This window comes from Solea solea, chromosome 2, assembly GCF_958295425.1.
Source record: "Solea solea chromosome 2, fSolSol10.1, whole genome shotgun sequence".
NCBI lineage: Eukaryota > Metazoa > Chordata > Actinopteri > Pleuronectiformes > Soleidae > Solea > Solea solea.
The window spans coordinates 30,264,515-30,289,720 of record NC_081135.1 but is presented as its reverse complement, the minus strand read 5'-3'; the positions used below and the strand labels follow the sequence as shown (position 1 = coordinate 30,289,720).

The window sequence follows — 25,206 nt, the reverse complement described above, 5'->3', positions numbered from 1 at the left end:
GCCATCTTTTTTTAGTCACACCTAAATGAACAGAATCAAGACTGAAACTTTGAAATGTTTTAGCCACACCTCAAGATTTGAAACCATCCAGTTCTATTTTCAGCGTTAAAAAAAAAAAAAAAAGCCTTGAGGAGTGATTCTTATTTTTCACTGCAGCCCTTCCAATGTTAGAGGTAACTACAGCACAATCTTTTCATTCTTTCTTTCTTTTTAAAGCAATGAAGGGGATGGATAATGATCTAGTTTTACTGGGTTCTAGCCTTTTGAATAATGGTCTGTGAGTTTGTGGATTACCATGTGTACATGGAAGAGTAATAAGTTCACATTATAGGGGAACCTCAGCGTGAATAAAATCCTAATATAAAGCAATTCCTTAGATATTCTATCAAATGAAGGTTCCGTATCATGCATTGCACAGCATGAAGCATATGCGGCGCGCGCCGTCGTTTGTTACGTCTCTGCTTATGATAAAGATGATAGATTTGTAATACGACAAATGCTATGAATATACTATAGGCTTGCGGCATTCTATATACAGTGCATTCAGAGTATAGGTTGCAACTGATGCATGATAACAAGTCCTGTGTAAAGGAAATTGCATGTGCACATCTGAAGCGAAATGCATTCCGCTATCAAGGATTTGCAACAAAGGGAAAAAACGGAACAAAAACACAGACTCCGATGTAGATTTGAGGGAGGGGAATGTAAATGTATACAGAAGCTTCCACTTCACTTCACATCATAGAAGCTCCACAGACGAAAGAGGAAGAAAACAAAGCACTGTTTACAGTGAAGTCTGGGGGGTGTCTTTGGGTCACCGAGAGATAACATTGTGGTATTGTGTCCATTCCACGAGCAGGTAAGACTCTTTGCTTCTCCTGTGAAATCGCTCACGTTTTTACTAGACAGACATTTTTGTGCAGATATTTATGGGGGGATGAATCCCGTAAACATGATATTTTCTAACTGCCAAATAGCATCCCAAGTCATTACTGCTCCTTAAAATTAATCATAAATCATTGACTGGGCACACTTCATCATCTCCTGGCATCTAGTCGGAATTAGTCAATACGTCAAATACTTTACATACTGTACTTCTGTTATATCACCAGAGTTCCAGAGGAAAAGAGTATCAGAGTAATGTCAAAGGTCAACAGCAATCTTTTTTTGTTTTTGTTTTGTCCATGCAAAAAAAAATACTTGCCATTGCCAACATGTAGAGCAAGACTACAGATCATTCTCTCCTTTGTTACTTTGTGCAGGTGAGCATGCAAATGCTTTACTAAGCCCCCTCCGAAAAGAAGCAGCATAATTTACATGTCATTACAGGAGCTGGGCTGCCAGAGCAGAACAGATGAAAGCCCTGCAGTCGTATTCTGTCATATGTGAGCTACGTGTTAAGTGTGTGAAGGCGGCAGGAACAAGAAAGTACAAATGAACGTATAACGCCTCCTAAACTCCTAACAACCTGAGCCAAATTGACAAGCATACACAGAGATGCACTTGAAGACTGCGCCACAAACGAATTGCAAACGATTCCCAATGCCTAAGTAATAGCGCTGTAAAATCAGAGAAGGGTCATAACAGTTTTACCAACACCATGTTTGCATGGAGAAATATACTGCTCTGTAAAATTTGGCGAACAGCAGCCTTTCCTGTTTACACACTGTCAACAAATATCGGTGGTGCCACTGTGTGGGTTTTTTTTTTTTTTCTCCCATCATACTTTATAGTCCCACACATTATTCAGTGAAACGGGACAAGCTGCTGCGAAATGTGGTTTTCGTGAGCTGCTTTGTTTGTGGAAGCCACATTTATCAACATGTTTCCTCTTGTTATTATCTGTTTTGCGCACAGGAAATGACACGGTGTACTGGACCGACATGGGCCTGAACAGAATATCCCGTGCCAAGCGTGATCAGACCTGGAGGGAGGATATCATTACGACTGGCATTAGCCGCGTGGAAGGCATCGCCGTTGACTGGATAGCTGGTTAGTGTCGCTATTGACTGTGGATGCGCACCGTGTGCTCCTAATGGTCAACCCCTGCTTCATTTCTGCACCTCACTTCTTTTATCTTTCCACACAGGAAATCTATATTGGACAGACCACGGTGTCAACTTAATTGAAATCTCCCGTCTGAACGGTGCATATCGCTCAGTGGTTATATCTGAAGGATTAGATCAGCCCCGGGCCATTGCTGTACATCCACAGAAAGGGTAGGAAATGCCTTAATTTGTCATTTTGTTTGCTCCACAATAGTGCACTGTTAAGAACACTCCCTAGTAAGTTTGGTTTCAAAAAGCTTTCCTTGTTGACAAAGTGAATGTTTGAAGCATTTGTTTTGCGCAACCTCACACCTCCACAGAATTATAATAATAATCCAAACAATATTTGTTCTTTGTGTCACCCTCCCTCCTTCCTTCCTTCCTTCCTTCCTTCCTTGCGCATGTTTGAATACATATAGCAGACACACCCTTAAGCAAGTTGAAGGTGCTTTGCAAAAAAAGTTCATTGCAGTACACTTTATATTTTTTTTGTTTGTGTCACTGTGCTCTCCAGGTATCTCTTCTGGACTGAGTGGGGCCAGAACCCCTGCATCGGCCGCTCCCGTCTAGACGGTTCGGACCAGGTGACCTTGGTCAACTCGGGCATCATGTGGCCCAATGGAATTTCCATAGACTATGAGGTGCATTTGCTCAAACACTTGTCATCCACCTTCACGCGCTGCGCTTTCTACTTTATCTTACTCTGTGGCCTAAATATGACCATGCTTAACCGACTCGGTGTATGATATGAATTTTAAAATCGCCCTCCAGGAAAATACATTATACTGGTGCGACGCCCGCACGGATAAAATCGAGAGGATCAACCTTGAGACAGGTGAGGGCCGAGAGATTGTACTGTCTGTGGCCAACGTGGACCTGTTCTCGGTGGCTGTGTTTGGGCCTTACATCTACTGGTCTGACAGGTAATTTATTATATTCTTAAATACACACACACACACACACACATATTGGCCTGCAGTACTAACCTGACTTTAATCCCCCCCCCCTCCCCTTTACAGGTCTAATGTGAAAATATTAAGAACAGCAGTTTCTGACAGTGAGGGTCACACTGTATTCTTGTAAATACTCCACACACACAATTCAGCGATAGCAGCAAGAGGAGAGCCTTCTTCAACCATCTATATAATATGGCTTGCAGTTAAATTTAATGTTGCCTTGTTTCCAGTTGCTTTATTCATATTTATACACTGCTGCAGTATTTATTTATTTTTTGGTAAGATTGTTGTGGGCTTTCTGGAGCACGGGCTGAAATAGGAAAAGATAGACGACGACACGTCTCTGTTGTTTGCTGTGCACGTTTTACCCTCTCTTTTCTTTGCACGCCGCGACAATTATCTCGCTCTCAATCTTCACAATGAGGACATCAGTTGGAGAAGCTGTCAGTTTTATTGCACTTTTATCTTTAGCATCTTGAACTGTGTGTGTCTGAACTAACTGATCGCAGTTATGAATTTAACTTAATTGTGGTGAAATTCAGTTCTCCTTTTATGTTAGCCGCGCTTTGTCTTTTCCCCCACTGCAGCGAAAAGTCAGTATCCAGTGGGCTATGTAATGTGGAAATTAAGTCTGTCTTCTGGTGTTGCTCAGGGCCCACTCCAACGGTTCAATCCGTCGCGCCTTCAAGGCTGACACCTCTGAGGTCGTGACCATACGGAGTGGTCTCGGGGTCAATTTGAAGGATGTGACAGTCTTCAATAGAGGCAGAGAAAAAGGTTACAGCTTTTAATTTTACATTTTTATCAGTCTATACATTTATTTCATCCCTTTTTTTTCTCCTTTACAATTGCGAACACATGTACTGTCAAATGCAACCTACCCACACATGGCTGCTACACTGTACATTGATTGGCAGATAGACTAAAGAGTAATCAAACATATATTTGATGTTGAAGGTACCAACCCGTGTGCGAGGAGTAATGGAGGCTGCCAACAGCTGTGCTTTCACCTGGGCAGTGGGCGCCGCACGTGCTCCTGCGCCCACGGCCGCCTGGCAGACGATGGCTTCGCCTGCGAGCGCTATGAAGGTTATCTTCTCTACTCGGAGAGGACTATACTGAAAAGCATCCATCTTTCAGATGAGAACGACCTCAACTCACCTGTCCAGCCTTTTGAAAATCCTGCATTTTTCAAGAATGTCATTGCCTTGGCCTTTGACTATAGTCAGGAGACAGCTGGGACCAACCGCATATTTTTCAGCGACGTCCATTTTGGAAATATCCAGATGATAAATGACGACTGGACAGGGAGAACTATTATTGCCGAAAGTAAGTGAATGTCATACGCCCACTCTGAAACTTTCATGTGTCTGTTATGTGATTTAAAAAAGCCTGCAAGTTTCACAAACTTACACTCGTACAATCACGCAGTTCTTAATTTTGTTGTTAAAACAATCACTGCAGTATTTACGCAAGAGTTATAGGGACACTAAGAAAGACTACAATAAAACAGCATGAATTCTAAGAATAAAGTCAGAATTCAAGATTTAAGTCAGAAATCTGAGATTAAAGTCAGAATTTGGACTTTTTTCTCAGAATTCTGACTCTCCAGCTTTTTTCTCAGAATTCATGCCGTTTTAATTGTTTGCAATGTATTTTTAAAAGCCTGCAAGTTTCCCCACAAACATACACTCTTACAATCATACTGTTCTTAATTCTGTGGTTAAAACAGTTACTGCACTATTCAGGAAGAGTATTAGGGCCATGTGTAAAGAAAGAAATTATAGTATGCAATACCTATATATATTTCATAGAGAGACTAGAAAAGAGGCAGCTGACTGACCGTCGCAGAGTAAGTGATGGAGCCTGGTCCCTTTCTGTGTCTCCACTAAAGCTCAGAAAGGCATGTCTTGACAAGCATGAGTGAATTCATATGAACAGCAAAAGCCTCTGTTCTGCTCAGTTAGCACCCTCTGCCATTCTGTGACGTTTCCACTGGGAACAGAGCTCAGCCCCTTCCCACCACCTTCCTGGACTGGAGGTGTAATGATCCACTCGCACTCCCCTCAAACTCTCTCCAGTGATCCCGTTGGGACGTATTTCTGCTTGTGTATTTATCAAGATTTGCGAGCGTCTCTCACACCTCAGCACTCGTGATGTGTGAGTTTAAAGCGTGGTTTATTTGGTGTTGAGTGGAAGCAGCGTGTCCTTCTGGAGCCGATTCCGTACTGTACATTAAAAGCATTTTTCTCTAGAAGTTTCCCCTGCATCTCATCACTGAGGAAAGGTGAAGATGTTAATCATCCATATTTCCCTAATTAAACTCCATGTCCCTCATTAATTACTCCCTCGCTCGGCCAACAATTTGTGAGAAACCCGACGCTTTTTATTGCAAACTGTTAATTAGTGCTCGCTGACTCAGGTAGTGTCTTAAATATTCTACAGTATGCTTTATGTGTTTGTGGGGAAAAGAAAAAGAAGCCAAATTCTTATGCATAATATAGTTCCACATAGTCACTATTGAGATGAATTAACAGGCTGCATGGAGAGACACAGATGATAAGTCAGTTCTGAGGTGTTGTTAAATGTAGTTAAAAGATCTTTGGCCTTTCATAGGGTGTATTGCTTATAAAAGATCATCTGTTTTGTCAGCATAATACTCGCAGACACACAGATAACCTTGTTCATGCAGCAGATTGTTTTTTCTTCCAAAGCGAGTGGACAAAATGTGACAACTACAGTCCAGTAAAACATACCTGTATTTTAATGAATGGGCTGTATATTCCATCCATCCATCCATCATTTACCACTTTATCCTCCACATGAGGGTCGTGGGGGGGGGGGCCAATCTCAGCTGACATAGGGCGATAGGCGGGGTCACACCCTGGACATCACAGGGCCACATACATAGACAAACAACCATATATCACATAGATAACAAGCCCATATTGCAGTTTTTTGGACTGTGGGAGGAAGATGGAGAACCTGGAGAAAACCCACACACACACGGGGAGAACATGCAAACTCCATGCAGAAAAGCCCTTGGTCCGAACCCGGGTCTTGTGCCAACTACTACAACGCGCGTGTGGCCCTGTGTATTTTTGACTTGTGTTGCATTTCTATTGCTCTCGCATTTTTTTTAAGTATCACATTTTTTTTTTTTTTTTGGGTTGCTATTTGCATGTTTTTCCCCCAGAAGATGTTTTTTTGTTTTCGCTTCCCACAACATAATAGAAACAGTCTCCCAGTCATAAGCTTCCACAGAAACACTGCAGTGGCCCATGGGCAGCATTTTCATTTTAATATATGAGCACATAGGAGATCAAAAACCCCATATGACTGCATAATGAACCTTGGATGCTTTTTTTTTTTTCAGATTGATACTTGCGTAACACAGAAACAGTGGTGGTCATATACGAGAGGTCACTTATGACACCGCCGCAATGCATGTCGCAAGCGAGAGATGAAACGCAATCACTGTCTCTCTCTGGAGGTTCCCTCCCTGTCAGTCACATACCTGGGAGGCTGCGAAGTCCCCTTTTATATGCTATGTTAGGAAATTGGCTGGCAGTGAAAACATTCAGTGGCTGAATGATTGTTGCATCAACAAACACATTTCTGTCCAGTGCGGTGAGGCATGAAGTTATTTCCCTGTCAGTCAACAAGGAAACATGGTCCCAATTCATCACAGCCTGAGTCTGCCATCTGTGAGATTTTACCTGAATCTGCAGGCGACGTAGCTTTTTTTTTTTTTGTGACCACAGATGTTAGTAGCATACAGAATTCACCCAGAATTTCACATTTGGGACACACTACAGAATCTACACCTAAGCCTCAAAATGTCTGTCTGGACGTTTTTTTTGCTTATTTTAACCATAAAATGTCCTGTGAGTAGGTGCGTTTGCCCATTTTTCCAGAATAAGTTTCAATATCTGTTAGTTATTTACAAATTACTGCGTGTTCAAATGGTGTATTAACAATTTAAAATGCATTGTAGTTGTACATGAATACCAGATTTTGTATGTTAAATTTGAGTAGTATAGAACAGTATAAAACATTTAAAATAACATTTGTTTGAGTTTTTGTCACTGTCCATAAAACAGGCCAAAAAATGGAAACTATTTACATGCGTTTTCTCTCCTCCATGGTGACAAATACGTTGGTTTGGCGGATTCCTGCAACAGCGGGAGTGAAATTACCACTAGTTGGCTTTGACGTGCAACTTCAGCTTTCAGAAAGCGTCTGAATTTTTCCAATAGCACAAACCGTTGCGTAATTACAGTAATGCAAAGTGCACTTGCACAAACGTGTCGTCTGCGATACACTCAGTGTTAAAGGGTTAAAACCATAACTTTATCTCTCTTTTATCTTCCTTGGCAAGCACAACTTTAGTCACTGGTTTAAGTTTCCATGAATCCACCAATCATTGCCGTTTCTAATTCCGATAACATGGTTGCAGATTGAGCTGTGATTGTACGTCTCTCTTTGTTTTAGATGTGGGTTCAGTGGAGGGCCTCTCCTACCACCGGGCCTGGGACACTTTATACTGGACCAGCTCCACCACCTCCACCATCACCAGGCAAACTGTGGACCAGACACGGGTCGGTGCCCTCAGCAGGCAGGCTGTGGTCACACTCTCTGAGGACGACCATCCACACGTCCTGGCCCTGGATGAGTGTCAAAAGTCAGTAGCTCTTACCTACACAGTACATTACCGAGACACATTGCTGTATTTCCGGCTTCTGACACAATACACAATTTATATATATATACACATATATATATATATATATATATACACATATATATGTGTATATATGTATATGTTATATGTATATATATATATATATATATATATATATATATATATACTGTATGTAGCTCTTGGGATCATTTGTTGTTTAAACCATGCCTCCCCCCAAATAAATAGATACACCTTTTTTTAAATGACATCATAAAAGTGTAAGATTCAGATAAACTTGTTCATGCCTTACCTACAAGGAGGTTTGTCTATTACCGCTATGCACTGCTCTTACATTTCCTATTAAATTGCTGGGGGAAAAAAAATATTGCATTTAATACAGAAGGTCACTATCAGAGTGTTAAAGAAAAAAGTACCCTCACATCACTGCTGATTTTAAATATGTGCACTGCCCTATTAGTTTTATGACACATTTTAAGATCTTTCACTTGTCAATAAATCTTTTCATTGACTATATTGTTGATATGTTGCCAAGATATAGCCCAGAAAGGGCTCTTAAAGCCGTGCACTGTCTAGTGCTCACTGTAACAAAAAGAAAAAGCAGACAAATGAAATATCTGGATATGAGGACAAAAGCATCAGTTAGGAATTGAACGCATGTACGCTCGGCAGTCTATATATAAGACACACAGGACATCTAATAAAGTGTTCGCAGTGGCACCCACTGTGGTCCTCTGCTGTTATAGCCCATCTGCTTCAAGGTTCAACGTGTTTTGCATTCCGAGATGGATACCACTCTGCATACCATGGTTGTTAAGAGTCTGAGTTGAGATACTGTTGCCTCCTCTTATCATTTTTGAACCATTCTACACTGAACTGCGGTATCAACAACCTATTTCCTTCGAGAGCAACTGCCACTCGCTAGATATTTTTCTGTTTTCTGTATAAAAAAGAGATATAGTCGATCAGCAGTTTCTGAAATACACCTCTTATCCCAACAACCATGCCACGTTTAAAGTCATTTAACCCTTAGAACACAGAGCATTTTGGCTGCTTTTTTTTTACCTTTACTATGTTTAAATGTATACAGTATATACAGAGGGTATAAGAATGTGCACTATAGAGTGTCTTCTATCCTTTTTTTCAGCACAATCTAGGCAATCGGATGAAAAAAAAAATAGTTTTCACCAACTACATAAGCCCGAAATGAAATGAAAATGTGTCGCAGGTCAAAGTTCGCTTGGCTCGTTTTTATAATCAAAAAGAAAGAAAAATGGTATAATTTTGTCACTTCTGCACAATTATTGCTTCTTTATATCACTACTTAAAATGTGACACAAAATTAATCATAACTTCGACTCAACAACACATAGGAAGACAACATTTTTGTAAAGCCTGAATATGTGAACTAACCCCTCCCAGGATGTCCATATAAGGAGTTTTGTATTATTGTATTATTCCCACGGCAAATTACCATGGGTGCACCACTAAGGGTTAAATCATCTTGCATCTTGTGACTGATTAAATTATGTAATACTTGGAAAGGTGCACCTAAAGAAGTGTATGTTCATCAGCATTTGCACAGCTATGCAAAGCACCTATAGTGCATCATAAACAGTACATCTTATTCTAATGAAGAAAAACATAATCCGTAGTATGTAGTGTGTAATTTTACTAAGAGTGAGTATCTTGATCCTGCTGTTGGATTAACTAAATTAATTTCCTGACCTCAGAGGATATCCTTGGTTGGCAATTTGACACCATATCCATCCCACGGCCTCATAATTAGAACTCAAGCTCAAATGATTAATTAGCAGTCCCTGGGTGTGACTTCTGACCAGATTCCCTATTATCACACGACAGTGGACTTCCATGACTTCATTACAAGTATAGGGTGAGAGAGCCCTGGAGATAGACAAAGAAGAAGAAGAAAAAAACATGAAGTAATATGAAAACAGCTCTTTTTTTCCTTCAGCTCTTTTCTCTGCATAACTGTGGATTTCAGATGTAAAAAACAGGCAGGGAGCAGGGATGATGATGATGAATGACGTGGCTGCGTGGACCTCCAGCAATTCTAATTGATCGACGAAAGGTCCCTCTGTATTAGAGTTTGTTTTACAAGCATGCTAGATCTCGGGGCTCTTATTGAAGAAAAAAAGAAAAAAAAAACTCTGCATATTTTACACCTATACATTTAGCCACTTCCTTGTTCTGAAAGGGCAAATAATAAACATACTGCTTTCTACCCATGTCTTAATAAATGTCTGGCTTGTTTTTGTTGTTTTTACGTACAGCCTGATGTTTTGGACCAACTGGAATGAGCAGAGGCCCAGCATCATGAGATCCACTTTATCGGGCAAGAACATGAGGATTATCATCAGTTCAGACATTCTGTCCCCCAGCGGACTGACTATTGACCACAAAGCAGAGAAGCTGTACTTTTCAGATGGGAGCCTTGGCAAGATTGAGAGATGTGACTTTGATGGTTCCAGCAGATATGTGAGTATATGAAAATAATGAACACTGGGTAAAACGTGGTCCCACGAGGTCTTAAGTAATGGCATGTATTTCATTTGGTTTTCATAAACACAGTGTGGATATTTATTTTTAATGAAAGTTTTTCTATGTTTGTACATTTTATAAATTCACAGCAATAAATCTGAATCCGAATACCTTAGAGGAAATTGTGCTGTCACACAGCTCCATGCCAGATTAAGAGATATATGGTTACAAGAAAGAAAGTACCAAATATTGCAAAAGAATATAAGTAATTTTATACAGTGCTGAACAAATTAATTAAACCACCACCTAAGGTAATGTTAGCAGCTAACAGTGGAAGCTACATGAGCTCCTGGTAACGGATAGCAGCTAACAGGGGAAGCTAACTGTTAGCGGCTAACAGTAAGTCGTATGCCACAGCTGCCGTAAATTAACAGCATTGGTAATTATCAAAATAAATTTTTATGTTTCTGTAAGGGTTTACACACCGTTATGTAAAAGCTCTTTAAATGAAATTATATTTTTAATGCTTACATATATTTATTTTTATTGTCCATGAATTTTCAAATGTACTGTTTTACACAAAAACTGAACAACATGTTAATATGCCAAATTATAGTTATTTACTTGCACTATGGAACAGAAAAAATAGTTTTAGTGGTTGAATGTTCTTCTCAGAGAAGCCCAGAGAGCCAGCTCAAATTTTTTTTCCAAATAAATGACAACAACTTCTTTAGTTTTAAACAAGTTTTTGAAAGATTTCTATTATATTATATTTATGTATTTTCTATGACTGGTGCTCTGATGAATTTGTGAAGCACTGTATATTATAAGTGAAAAGTACGTAAATTGAGAAAAAAAAAAAAAAAAAACATCCCTTAGGAAACAGCGCAATATGTACCAAATGGGAATATTATCAATATGATAAATAAGAACAGTTAAGCTCTGTACAGAATGTGCTGATATTTTGTTTTTGAACCAGTGATTCTCCAGGTAGAATCTATTCCCCACGTTTGTCTCTGATTGATGGAACTGTTTGATTTCAAAACATCTGAGAATCAAAGGCACATTTTCAGGGTCGCACTTAATCTAACAAGTCGTTCGGGGAGTTCCTATCATATCGATGACGAATGCATGCATAATGTACACCCCACCTGGATATGTACTGTATACCCTCTGTATTTCATATTATGTGCAAAGAATTACAGTACAAGCTTTTTAGGCTGTGGGTTGAAAATGTTTTGAACATGACCTTTGCAGCGCAGCACCAAGACCCATTTCAGTCTTTTCTGTCCATATGTTTGCTGAGCTGGGTCACAAGGCTGAGAGGAGTCTTTACCTCTGGGTCTCCACCCGCCCTTGCTGCAGTCAAGTCCTGCTAATGAAGGTTTTGCTGTGAGATTGCTCTAGGTGTATGTTCTCCGTTCCAATAAAAATGTGTAAATTAAACAGACGTCGCTGGTTGTCAACTTCAGCACTTTCCCCCAAATTGTAGCCGTGGAATTTTTAAGACAGCCCGTCCGCCCTGTACAAGACATTCATACTGCAGAGATGGGAGCTTAAGGCTCTATGTCACTTTAAAGTTTTTTGATTGTTTTATTTTTGTTCCGAGTCAAATTAACGTAAACTGGGATGGCAGAGAAATGCCCTCGGGGCCTCAGCTACTCTTCATTGCAGCAGTGCTATTGCATGCTGCCAGTGTAGGTGGTGACAGAAGAATTAAATCTATGACATGAATCATCCCTGTGCCATTTTGGGAGTGGGAATTCATGTCAATATTGAAAGCGGTGTAACAGTGCATTAAAAGGGAATATGTCAGCATGTTAAACCTGGACAAGATGTCACTTTTAACCATAAAGAGAAGGGAATATAAATTGAGAGCTGTCACATTTATCAAGTACCACCTTTGGATGTTGTGGAGTAGTAAAAGAGTGATAAGAATGAATGAAACACTGTTTGTTCACATTTACCAAAAACACAAGCCGGGAATGAAAGTAATTTGTTCCTGGCTGTAAACGTAATGTGTCCCAAATCTAATTTTCTATCAATATGTTCCATCCTAAACCATCTGGCGTGTCCCTCACATTCTCTCCCTCTCTCTGTCTGTCTCTCACTTGCCTGATGGCCATTTGTTGCTTCCACACGCTGGGCTCCTTTAATCAACACCTGTCCTATTAATCCCAGTATGGCACAGGGCTAATGTGATGCTGCTTACGAGCCTGTCCCACTAATGGCTTAGACTACAGAGCCACTGGAAGCCCTGAACCTCCCCAAGCCTAGAGAGTCCCACAAGGAGGGATTTGATGGATTCCTACCTCCCTGCCATTGACACTGTCATTTACTTCTCCAACATCTGGGTTAAGCAGTCGTGAGTGAGGTGGTGGATGTTGCTGCATGGGTTGAAATGTTATTCCTTCACATTTATTCAACAATTCTGCCTGTGCTGTCTCTGGCCAGATGTCAAAGAGACACTTGATTGGTTTGTGAGTGGAAGTGAAAATACGGAGACTGTGAAATGTCTGAATTCACTTATTGAACATCAAAAAACTCTGCTCTACAATTTCAGGTCATTGTCAAATCAGGACCTGGAAACTTCTATGGGTTGGCCATCTATGCAGATTTTATTTACTGGTCGGATTGGGCCCATAGGTCTGTGCTGCGATCGAACAAACACACAGGCGGGGACACCAAAGTACTGCGAGCCGATATACCCCATCAACCGATGGGAATTATAGCTGTATCCAGAGATACAAATAACTGTGAGTATGTTACCACCTTGAAGTTTGGTGTGCATGTGTTTGTAAAGATTTGTGTGTTAGATGTTTGCAAATTCCTGCGTGTTCATAATGTGTTTAAACATGTTAAAAAAGAGTGTGTTAGGCACTGTACATATATTGTACTCGCCACTAGATTTATTTAATAACTTCTGTTCTTAGTAAATCTTAGAATTAGTATTTTTACAAAACAAATTTCATAAAAAGCCTTTGAAATTCGAGACATTGATTAAAAAGATGGTTCTTGGCCGCTTACAAAAAGCAGTGTAGTCAGGATCACGGATCCAATAGTGATTTTTTTTTACATCGCTGTTTTTATATATATATAAAAAAATCCCAAAAATGATGAGAGAAAAACTGTGAAAAATGAAAATAGATTTGTGTATCGGAGCTTCTTTTTTTTGGTCGTCCCTCTGGCATTTATCTGATGCTCCTGAATATAAAATGGCAGCTAGCTACAGCACTGCTCACACATTGATTTTGCTCTAACAAAGATCTAATAATACCATAAACTGTAAAGTATAAATACAAATAACAGTAAAATCAGTCAAACTGTTACCTTTATGCTGCAGGTGCCAGTTTAGGAACTGCCTTATTGACAAGGCCTACTGCACAATGAATATTTGCGATTTATTATATTTTTAATTTAAATACAAAGTAAATTAGAAATTGTCATTGTTAAATGTACAGACCAGTCATGTACAATTAACAATTTGTTATGATCATATGCTTTATGATATCAGCCTAGTACCAAAAGCAAAGTAATTCAAAAGGGGGTTTAATGTTAATGTACAAAACAGTGTGATAAATTAATAGTCTTATTTAGAATGGCTGGAAACTTAAGTTTCATAGGTAATTAATAAAATGGTGACCTATGTTGTAAAGGGAGCCTCCTAAGCGCCATATAAAGTTAATTTCCAACTAGGACAAAGGGAAGTGGGCTTCAGTGTCCCAGTGGTTGGACTCGGATGCCGAGAGCCATGCTATTCCTCGTTTATCTCGTTATGAGAAATAATCAAATCCTATGAGGTGCGCGGGCATAGCTGGAAGTCTACAGCGTAATGTGCAATGACCAGCAATGCTGAGTTTGATCATTCATTTTATTGCATTTTCATGAATAGTCCCGCTATAAATAACCATACAAGTGGTTTAGCAGAGCTTCTCGTCTTAGAGTCTCATAGAAGAGGGCAGGTCATAACGAGGGTCTCAACTCAACGTTTTACAAATGAGACTGTGTGTTGTTACTAAGCATCTCTAATTCCATTTTTCTCAGGGCTGGACAAGCACTTCCTTTTTTTCTTTTATGATATTTGGCAATTCAGTTTAGTTCAATTTTGAATCCCATTGAGCTACAGCCGGCTGTTGTACACAGCACCTCAGGCAGAGAAAGACAAAATATCTCACAATGTAATACATTTGTTGCTTGTCCGTGAGGATACCTGTCTGCATTTAAAATAAGTACAGCGCAGTTACCGTCACAACTGCCCTTTTATCCATGTTGTTTACCTCAAATTATCTTTTAGATTAAAAGTCAATAGCAAATATATTCTGCTAAATAAGCCTATACACCATGTAAGCACCAGTTTTTGGGAGAATATTGATTCCTCTGCCTATTTATTAACTGGAATAACCACCAATGTAATGCCTTTGCATATTGTGTCAAGACATTTCTATCTTATCTCTAACTAAGTTTATCATATGAAGGAAAATCAGAAATACTGTTCTACTGTATAAAACAGGGTGTGTGAGTGTGGGGAGTGCATAGAAAATGAAACAAATAGCAAAACAACAATAATAATAAATTAAATAATAATAATTAGAGTCACCTTGTCTCTCGCTCCATCTCAATCTAATTTTCACTGTTCCAGTGTGTGAAGTATTACGTGAGGAAGAGGAGGATGATGAGAGAGCAAATTATCTTAATGGGAATAAATATGCCTCCTGTGAAAAGTCTATTACACCATTGTATTTTTAACGTTGGCGATAATGGTGTTACTTTGAGAGCTCAGTATTCTCTCAGGTGGTACTTGGTATAAAGTTTGAAAACCACTGATCCAACCCATTAAAAACAAAAATCAGATTTGGTTTTTGATTTAAAAAAGAGGGAACTTTCATTCAGATTCAGCATGTCCCTTGATCACTAAATTCTATTTGAGTATTCACTTCAGAATAGCACGTCCAACATTATGCCAGTTGACGGAATTTAAACAAGACGGATTCTAATGATTCTAATTCCAATTGATTTGTTGATAAAGGTGAGCTGTCCCCATGCCGACACATGAACGGAGGCTGCGGTGACCTTTGTCTTCTCACCCCGTATGGGAGGGTCAACTGCACTTGCCGTGGAGAGCGTGTACTGTTGGACAACAACAGATGCGTGTGTAAGTAATGAGCGGCTTCACAACCGATTTTATCGAGGTCAAATCTTCCAACCCATTGAGCATTCTCGCTACCAGGTATTGATTTTAATGGCCCCTTTTTATGGACTTGTTATTTTGAAAGTCATTTCCTACATTGATATGCATACTGTACCCTGACTTACACACACACACACACACACTCGAAGTAAGATACTATCTGTGCCGTTTGACAGCTCAGAATTTATCCCTTTGTACATAACCACACACAAACAGGAAGGCATTGACCAGCTGCCGTCACTTCTTTGACCAAGCACTGAATCTGTAATGATTGGAGGAGTCATAGTCGATACCGCTCAGGAAAATGCTGCTATCATGCAGCACTACTTTACATTTAGGCAGAGAGCAGAAAACACAGCTGAGCAGAGTAGGACGTTTGTCACAATTACTTGCCTGAAGTCACAAGTAGAAAGAATACCTAATGTGACACATTGCTGTTTGAATCTAATGTGCAGTGTGAGGATATACAACATAAGGTGGGAGGAGCTGTTGAGATGAGGTTTGGCCAGAATTATCATGGCTAGTAACTCAGAGGAGCTGGATGCTAGTCTCGGTGTCACAGTAGAGGACAACAGGCTCTTAGCCACATATTGCATCCATTAATTGCCAGCGCAGGGAAAAAAAGTTTCTTGTTTTCAAATTGTTAAAGCTGCAGTTATTTGTAGATGTGGTATCGGCAATGGGGTTTGAAACTCACCCATAGTTCATTTTTGATATAAACATTCCGCTGGTGTACAACTACATTTATAGATCGAAATGGAATTAGATATAGATAAAATATCACAATTATCACATGTCCTACATCATCTTCCCCTTAGTTTAAAGTGCAGGTGGGATTTCTCGGCGTTTATGGCGTTGACAAATCTCGACACAAACGTGGTTCGCTGGGGTGAATGTTGAGCGCATTGAAATGTAGCCACTGAGCTCACCTGTATGTATGGAGTCTGAGATTCACTTTGACAGTTGTGGTTCTTCATCATCATCACAATCCATCACCTTCGTCTTCTTTTACAGCAGAAAATTCCTCCTGCAACATCCATACTGAATATGAGTGTGGGAACGGGGAGTGCATCAACTACCAGCTAACCTGTGATGGAGTAGCCCACTGCAAAGATAAATCAGATGAAAAGATGCAGTACTGTGGTAAGAGACACATCACAACTCTATACTGTCATAGAGAGAGAGAGAGTATGTAAAAAAAGTGTAGCTCCTGATTGTTGTCTGTCACTGATATTTGTGGCTCTAATAACATTCGTGCAATCCAATCTGTTCAGACAACAGAAGCTGTCGGAAGGGTTTCAGGCCGTGCTACAACCAGCGATGTGTGGCCAACAGTCGCTTCTGCGACGGGATCGATGACTGTGGGGATAATTCTGATGAAGCTTTCTGTACTAGTGAGTCGCATCCGTTTGATCTCCTGTTCAATCCGTTCTGCCTCCGAGGGCAGGATCCAGCCACGCTAATGCTCATACTAATACAGCGCGTTACGCCACATGCTGTGCTAAGCCTTCGCTGTCTAATGATGCCCAAGATCATAAAGAGTGCACTAATCAAAGACACTCCAAACCTACACCCTAAAAATGTCTTTGTAGAGCCTTCAAAGTACAGGTTTTGTTTGAACCTTAAGAGTAAAATAGTCTTGGAAAAAGAATAGCTGTGTTTATTTTAACCCTCTTATATGTGAAAGTGGGAAAAACAATAATGTGTATAGATTCCGAACGGTATTGTTCCCATAATTAATGTGGACCTTCATTCTGCAATTTCAAGGAGGAGTTTATCTCAGTGTGGTGTGTCATCTTCAACCTTGCAATTTCCTTTTAATGGGGCATCAACACTAACTTTTTCTATTACAGATAACTCTGTAACATTTAATTATAGTGTTATGTTATATGCTGATAATAAAATGCAGAGAGGTGAAATGACCAGAACCATTGTGCAGTCGCCTGTAAATGAACAACAGAATCAAGAAGCCCCCTATGCATATTAAGTGTGAATTGCTCTTGCACAGCACTAAGAGGGTCATGACAGTCAAGCAATTTTTATAGCACACGCAGTCCAACTGCAATTACTGCAACTCATCACAAACCCTTTTTTTTCCTGTGGCAGATTTCAACCTGGAGCTAATTTTCACTGCCCCCAGAAAGAGGTCCTAAGTATTGTTATGAGCTGTACCTGTTAACTGTCTCTGAGTGCTCTTTCTATCCTCTTATCGTTTTGAAATGCTAATTCTCTCCCCAAGATGTCACTTGTGGCTCATCAGAATCATCGTGCAAAGATGGGAGCTGTGTACCCAGCTCAGCCTGGTGTAACCAGGTCATTGACTGTGCCGACGCTTCGGATGAAAAAAACTGCAGTAAGTCTTTGCTTTGCATTGATCATAAAAATGTAGACATAAAAATCCCAGTCTAGTACCTTGGATGTGTGTTAATCACTCGGATTACGTTGAATGTGACCCACCATCGGTCTCTCTGCCACCTTTAAGGCCATTGTGACAAGACAATTATTGTGGCGCTGTGCTTTGTATTCAGACCACACCGACTGCTCACACTTTTACAAGCTGGGGGTGAAAGAGAAAGAATTCATTAGCTGCAACACCACCTCGCTGTGCATCCACCCCTCATGGATCTGTGACGGCGCCAACGACTGCGGTGACTATGTTGATGAGACCAACTGCCAGGGTGAGTTAACACACGTTTTTGCCTGCACATCCAGCGGCAGATTAAGGAAGTCAGCTTCAATTAGAAAAGACTTAGGACATATCTCATTTTCTGAGATGATTAGGACAATGGAATAGGAGATTCCGAGAGCTTAGTGTCAGATTAAGACCTCAATCATTGCAAATGCCCAGTGGACTGACTCCGTTTTGTTGCTTATTCCAGTTTCCCATGGTCAAAAGTGCGAGGAAGGCCACTTTGCATGCCCAAGCGGGAACTGCATCTCCAGTGTTTGGCTGTGTGACGGCCAAAAAGACTGCGAAGACGGTGCGGATGAATTCCAGTGTGGTAAGTCAACAAATCCTACCTCACATGGAAGAGCTTCAACACAATGAACTGAAATTATGTTTTATTTTCTAACTGGCAGAAATAGATGAGGTGTTTGCCTCTAAACAATACTGTCAGTGGTTGGAAGGATATTTATTTTCCAATAACAAGAAGCTATTTGTTGGAATGCATTTGTCATTTAAATCGGTCTGCAACAAATATTACATACAGTATATGAGGGGACAGAAGGACACTTGATTGTTTTTCATGCCACAAGGCAATTTCTTCTCGCTCTGTTTTCCTCTCGCTTATTGTGCGTTTGAGATTTCTCAAGTGTGCGTCGCTGAATTCAAAGTAAGGCTGTCATAGGTGCACATTTTCTCAACTTATCTCAATGAATTATAATATACAGAAGTCTCAGTGTAAGAATTCATTAATGAGCCATCACTGAAAGGGTGATAATATAAAATGTGCACTCCCCTTCGCCTTGATCCATGCTAATGTATGCAGAAGCCACCATGACAAAGTCAAGACTGCTGCTTTTAAACAGGAGGACTGTAATTAAGTCCCGATATGGCTTGATATAATTTGTCCTCAAGACCAACAGCTCTCTCACACACCCGTCCATATGTCATTTAACCCAGTATCTAAGCAAAATTGACTGGATGTTTTTATTTAGGTTAATCGGAGAACTTAATCACTGTCCCACACACATGCACAAGATAATAAGATCTGACAAAGTCGTTCACTCACACTGGCAAAACACACACCGTCTACTTTGAAGCTGGCAGCCTTGTTGAATCATCCTGCCATTGATTGTGTGGTCTAACTGCTTAAACTGTAAGAAGTCATTAACTAGTTAGTGCTGTCATCTGTTTGCAGATCAGTCTTGTATTATTGCACACGCACACACACACACACACAGGTTTACACAGCTCTCCTTTTAAGGACTTAGCATTGACTACAGTTCCTTTGGACAGCCTAAACAAAGCGTTAACCCTTACCTTAACCATAACCAGTTAATCCTAACCTTAACCTTACCACAATTAAAATCTTGGCCCTAAACTTAAAGGAATACTTCACCGATTTGCATTTAGCTTTGTATTTTTTTTGAAAAATTGTGCTTCCCAACCTCAGTTTCAAGAAATATCTTGATTCTTTATTTTGTTACGTGCCCACCAGTGAGACCTGGTCCAAGCCTTGGTCCAAGGCTTGAAACTGCAACGCTTATTCTGCACTTTTTAGACCCACTCGTAGGGCGAGGGGACGTAATTCCCTGAATGTAAACGGTGTCATTCAAACAAGTATTCCTTTAACCAGTTCCTCAGAATTGAGCTTCAGTCTCAGGACCAGGTTTTGGCCTCCATGAGGACTAATGGTCCTGACAAGTTTAGTGTTTATGCCAGAAAAGGAAAAAAGGTAACAAATACAATAAAAAAACTCACACACAAAAAACAGTCCTCTTTGGTCCAAAAAAATCCCCCAACACCTCGCCTTTGCTGCAATTGAAATAAATACAATCTGCATTCATTCCTGGAACAAATGACTCTACAAGAGATGTGGGTTTTTTTTTTTTATCAGCTCTGGCTCTGATCCACAGAAATGTAAACATGACGCCTGGGTGAGTGAGGTATTTCCGCATCGACTAATTTATTTTGGTAGTAGCGTGACGTTATGATGTGCACAGTTCAAGAAGTGATCTGAAATCGCTCAGTTGCAGCTGAGTTTGAAAGAGGGACTGATGTGGGAGATAAAAGAGTGTTACCACTGTGATACTGTCATTGCTCTCCACGGTGCTTTTTCCTGTTGTGTGTTGCACTTCTGCTTCACTGCATTGGCTGTTTACGGAGCATTTGTGACATTGAATATGAGTCACTTGAGGGGGAAAAAAAACACAGAGTCAAACTCCTCTACTTGCCATGGAAAAGCAGTCAATTGCCCTTTTCTTCTGGGTCTCTTTTGTTTTAGTTTTTTTTTAACAATATACATATTTTTGGTGTAAAAGAGGTAGTAATAAAGTAGTAGTTAGTGCTGCCATCTGTGAGCAGATCAGGAGTATTGCAATGCATTCATATCCCGTCACATACATGCATAGTTTAGTGTTTGTTGAAGATCTTCATAGCATCCTCTTGCTCTTGCTATTTTCTTGGCAAATCATCAGCGGTGTCCGTTAGCAAGAGCCAATTCACCGTTTTTGTCACAGTAGTAAATAGATGATTAAAATGAATCGTATGTATTCTTTCAAAATCATTGTGTTACCATTGCCAGCTCAAATCACTGCTCTGCAACAAGCGCAGGATCATAGATTTCTGTTGATTGTATTTTTGCCTTTAAACCAGTTTGGTTTCCATTAAGGACTAAAGACTACACAAAATGAGACATACTTGTTTTTATATTGGCAAAGATGCTTGCAGGTCTGTAATTTGCCTGTTTCCGACATTGCGTGCCTAAAATGTGCTTATATCACAACTGATGTGAATCATCACTCAGTTCTTTGAGATGTTCTGAATAGTTTTTCAGGACAAGTAGACAATATTCCCCCTTTCTCTGCTTTAATTATCATATAAAAAGCTCCAGCCACTTTTAATCTGACTGCAAAGACAAAGTGGTTTGAGGAAAATGTCATTACATTTCAGAAATTTCCCATTCCACACCCGATTAGACAAAATAGTCATTTGTCACTTCACAATGCGTTTCAACTATGTGAAACACTATTGAAAATGAGTCATGAAAGGCTCTCTGTGATACATTAATGTGCTGGGGACCTGCTTTTTCGCTATACACTTTAAGTAGCTGTTTGTGTTTGAAGTGTAAATCTCGTATCTCGACAGAAACTCAATATAATCACTGTTTCTAGATTTAGCCACTTTTCTTTTATCTCATCCTCATATCATACATCATTTATGCACACAAAGCTGGCGTGATGTACAAATTATGACAGGAAGGAAAGTGATGCAGTGTGCAAGATGCCTCGTCCCAATCCCTGCCCCCCCCCCCCACCACCATAGGATCCATAATTTCTTGCACTGTGGTCTGACCTGAAGTGCACATCCTTCCTTCCCTCTCTCAACATCTCATCAAAGCTCTGGCAGACATGACATCAAGGGAAAGAACAGTTCTCCAGGGAGAGTGGGTGGCTCCTTGGTGCTAAACTCAGCCCAGATTATGAACATTTTACACAATAGCTTTCGCACAGTGATCAGTGGAGTGCTTTAGTTGATATCCAACTGTTTCATATCACCCCTAGAGCTTTACAATTTAAAGTTATTAACTAATAACTGGAAACATGTATCACAATGCCTTTATGTTAGACAGTAAGGAAGAAAAAATAATAATTTCTCCACTCTTTGATGTGACAGCTATACTTGTGTGTGTGTCACTAAGCAGAAAAATTAAGGCGGAAAAAAATAAGCTATTGGAAACAATTAGGAGCCACCTCAATGCGGTGCGCTGCTTTCATTGTTTTGTCTGCCGTACGTTGTTTGATTTATGGAATTTAAATTCTGCTGCCCCTTGCAGACTCATCATGCCTGTGGAATCAGTTTGCCTGCTCAAAGAACAAGTGCATTGCCAAACAATGGCTGTGTGACGGGGAGAACGACTGTGAGGACGGCCTTGATGAGAGCGTCCAGATCTGTGGTGAGTGACCTTTCACATGACACAAGGAATCCACTGTTGTCCTAAAAGGTCACATCTGCATTATTACATTTGACTGTCCCTCTAGCAGAGCTGGAAATTAATAATAAAAAAAAAAAGAGATGAAACAATCTTAATTAGACAACAAGGGAAACTGCATTTCTGATGACTGGAGTGGGCACTGAGGCAAATAGATTTTTCATCACTTAGACCCAAGAGGCACAGCCATTTCAATTGGCAAATGAGATGTGTGTATATAATGAATACTACAATAAAACAAAGAGAATCCAACCACAATAAAGAGACAAGAATCACTGTGAACACTGCTTGTGTAATTGGATTGTAATGAAGTGTCAAGAAAATATTAATGAAATTGCCCAAAGGTTTATGAAGCACAATTCCAGTCAAAAACATGATATGCATGTTCGCTTGACACACATTACTGTACTAGTGTGTTTACCTTTATTTCCCAGTGCAGTCGAGTCCTAAATTGAAGGAGATTATTACTCACATTCAACATTTGAGCTGATAATTGTTGCTCACAAATGTGTGGCCGTTATGTGTTGTACTGAAACTGATGGAGACAAAAAAGGAAGACAGATTATGTTACTCCAGAAGAAGTGCTTAAGTATTCACTGACAAGAGGTACCATGCAAACATAAAAACATATTTTGCGCTTGTTCCCTCTGTGCTTTATTCTGTATTCTTTGGCTTTTGAAAGTAGAGCATGTGGTCCTGTGTTCCTCCTCTCAGGCTCAGTGACATGTGCTCCAGGGCTGTTCAGCTGCCCTGGGTCGTATGCCTGTGTTCCGAAACGCTGGCTCTGTGATGGCGAGAGGGACTGCCCTGATGGGAGTGATGAACTCTCTGCAGCTGGCTGTGGTAAACTCTGCCTTCTTGTTCAAAAACACTGACAAGCTCATTACAGTTATAACATTTAAGTGTTAAGTCCCAGAATAAAATGCTCCACACTGACATGGTATTGTCCTTGTGTAACCTTAAACTACATTAACATAAAATATTAGCTCGTAGATCATAAAACTCACACAATACAAATAGTCTCTGCAAAGTGTAATTCAGCCAAAGAAAAGATGGAAATAATAGCTAATAGGTTGTATAGCCTCATATGTGGATAAGCATAAGGTGAATGTACTAATGTTGACTGACATACTGATTGTATTGTAAAAAAAATCATTAATTAGCACTTAAACCTACCTCCTTTCATACATTAGCACCCAACAACACATGTGATGGCAGCTCATTTCGCTGCCGCAACAAGGCGTGTATCCCCCAGCGATTTGTCTGTGACCATGACGACGACTGTGGAGACGGATCTGATGAGTCAGTGGAATGTGGCAAGTAGCTTTGTCTCACTCTCTTCCCCCTACTGTTAATGGATTTATTTAAACATTAACAATATTTGACGTCTCAACTAAAAGGAACACGCTTTAGCCAAAGCATAGAGAGTCAGTAAACTATGTTTTTCTGACACTATTGAGGTGTTTTGTTGGAGAATGAAGACAAACATATGGCCTTGTTTCCAGTATTGGTGCTTAATTCTACTGAAGTTCCCACCGAGACTGAAGTAATGTTGCCAAGCCGAGTGTGACTTGATTAAAAAAAAAATGTCTGTATCTCTCTCTCTCTCTTTCTTTAGTCTATCGCTCCTGTGGATCTGAGGAATTCCGCTGCAGGGACGGCCGCTGTCTTCTCAGTTCTCAGTGGGAGTGTGACGGCCACGCAGACTGTCCCGACCACTCTGACGAACTGCCTCTAAACCTCAAATGTCTGGCAGCAGGTAAGACTGCTGTTTGGCTCACAGCTGGAATCTTTTCATCAGTGTCACAAGCAGCACCACTTCCCCAGGAAACTGATGGGGACATATGGTGGAAACAAAAGGTGCTACAACAAGCGTTCCTGAAAGGGATTAATCCGTCAAAATCCACTGTCAGGTCAAAAATTTTTCCCCAACTTAGTTGAGGAATCGTGAATGTCATTGTCTTGCTCTTTTCAGGCAGCCTGTGCAATGGCTCCTTCTTCATGTGTTCCAATGGACGCTGCATTTCTGAGGGGAATCTGTGTGATGGGAAAAACGACTGTGGAGACCAGTCGGATGAGAAGAACTGCAATGTGAACGAATGCCTGAATCGAAGGGTCAGCGGGTGCACACAGGACTGCCACGATCTTACTGTTGGATACAAGGTAAGTGAACGCTACCCTGAGGCTCCTGGGTTGCTAGGTTATTTTATAAAGTCTTACTCATCCATCTAAAGGTTAAACTAGCTACACTATAAGTGCTAATGGAAGATAACAGCGGGAGAAAAAAATATAAAACAACAGATAAGCCAGTAACTGTCAAATTCGCTCCCCTATGCAAATCCGTTCAGCCACTGCACTGTGAGTGTTGCTCACAGATTTGTCCCACATCAAACAGTGCGCCTTGCATCATATTATTCAAGATTAAATGTGCGTCTGTGTCTGTGTGAGTATAAAACAGCAGCCACAACATTAAAATTGGTACCTGGCTTTTAATGATGTGGCTGATTGGTGTTTATAACCACCGAGTGAGATTATGATTTAGAGATTTCACTGACCACTAGTTCTCAGTGTGAACATAATTTCCAATTCAGTGGCAGACAAAATGTGGAGCCTATATTAGTTATAGTGTGGACATGAATGATTAATGACCAATAATGAATCGAGCCTAACGTCTCACATCATTAAACGGATAAAGATGGGTGGGAGCATACATACATTTAGTCTCCTCAGTTTTTGAATAACCTTGAATGCTGTAGGGGGAGTATAAATGATATGCCAACAAACGTCTGAGCTCCGTGGCTGAGCCGCGAGGTTGTGCCGTGCCTGGTAATGGTGGCATATGATACAAGGGTTTAATCCAGGTCAAGGCCACATCTGCTGGAGTGTTCAGGTGGCCATTCCATGGTCGTTATTGCCTCCATCCCTGGGGGTTACACTCCTATTCTTCCATACAAGGTGGTGTTTACTGCACCAGAAAAGTGTCTGAAAGCTAAAAGTGTCAGAAACCTCTTTCCAGTCATGAAGGGAGCAAAGCTGGACATAGAGCACATCAATGTAGACCCTTAACTCATCCTGAACCAGGAGACCAGCAGCAAAGGTCCTCAAGGTTATAATGCTGGATAAAAAAGGGATTTGCACTGGGTCCACAGCAGCT

At 40.4% G+C, this 25,206-nt stretch overlaps 1 protein-coding gene across 7 annotated transcripts in view; it reads left to right on the top strand.

The window, feature by feature from the left end:
• lrp1bb (low density lipoprotein receptor-related protein 1Bb) overlaps nt 1-25,206 on the top strand; it is a 230,466-nt gene that overhangs the window by 160,381 nt on the left and 44,879 nt on the right. For all 7 annotated transcript variants that reach the window (XM_058616557.1, XM_058616592.1, XM_058616582.1 and 4 more), the window contains 20 exons: nt 1,858-1,992; nt 2,090-2,219; nt 2,563-2,689; nt 2,820-2,971; nt 3,657-3,781; nt 3,962-4,333; nt 7,499-7,688; nt 10,001-10,205; nt 12,772-12,964; nt 15,235-15,360; nt 16,411-16,539; nt 16,671-16,790; nt 17,636-17,749; nt 17,925-18,074; nt 18,276-18,398; nt 21,897-22,016; nt 22,767-22,895; nt 23,246-23,368; nt 23,671-23,811; nt 24,028-24,215. In XM_058616557.1, the coding sequence (XP_058472540.1) occupies nt 1,858-1,992; nt 2,090-2,219; nt 2,563-2,689; nt 2,820-2,971; nt 3,657-3,781; nt 3,962-4,333; nt 7,499-7,688; nt 10,001-10,205; nt 12,772-12,964; nt 15,235-15,360; nt 16,411-16,539; nt 16,671-16,790; nt 17,636-17,749; nt 17,925-18,074; nt 18,276-18,398; nt 21,897-22,016; nt 22,767-22,895; nt 23,246-23,368; nt 23,671-23,811; nt 24,028-24,215 (3,092 nt within the window). The remainder of the gene's footprint in view (nt 1-1,857; nt 1,993-2,089; nt 2,220-2,562; nt 2,690-2,819; nt 2,972-3,656; nt 3,782-3,961; nt 4,334-7,498; nt 7,689-10,000; nt 10,206-12,771; nt 12,965-15,234; nt 15,361-16,410; nt 16,540-16,670; nt 16,791-17,635; nt 17,750-17,924; nt 18,075-18,275; nt 18,399-21,896; nt 22,017-22,766; nt 22,896-23,245; nt 23,369-23,670; nt 23,812-24,027; nt 24,216-25,206) is intronic.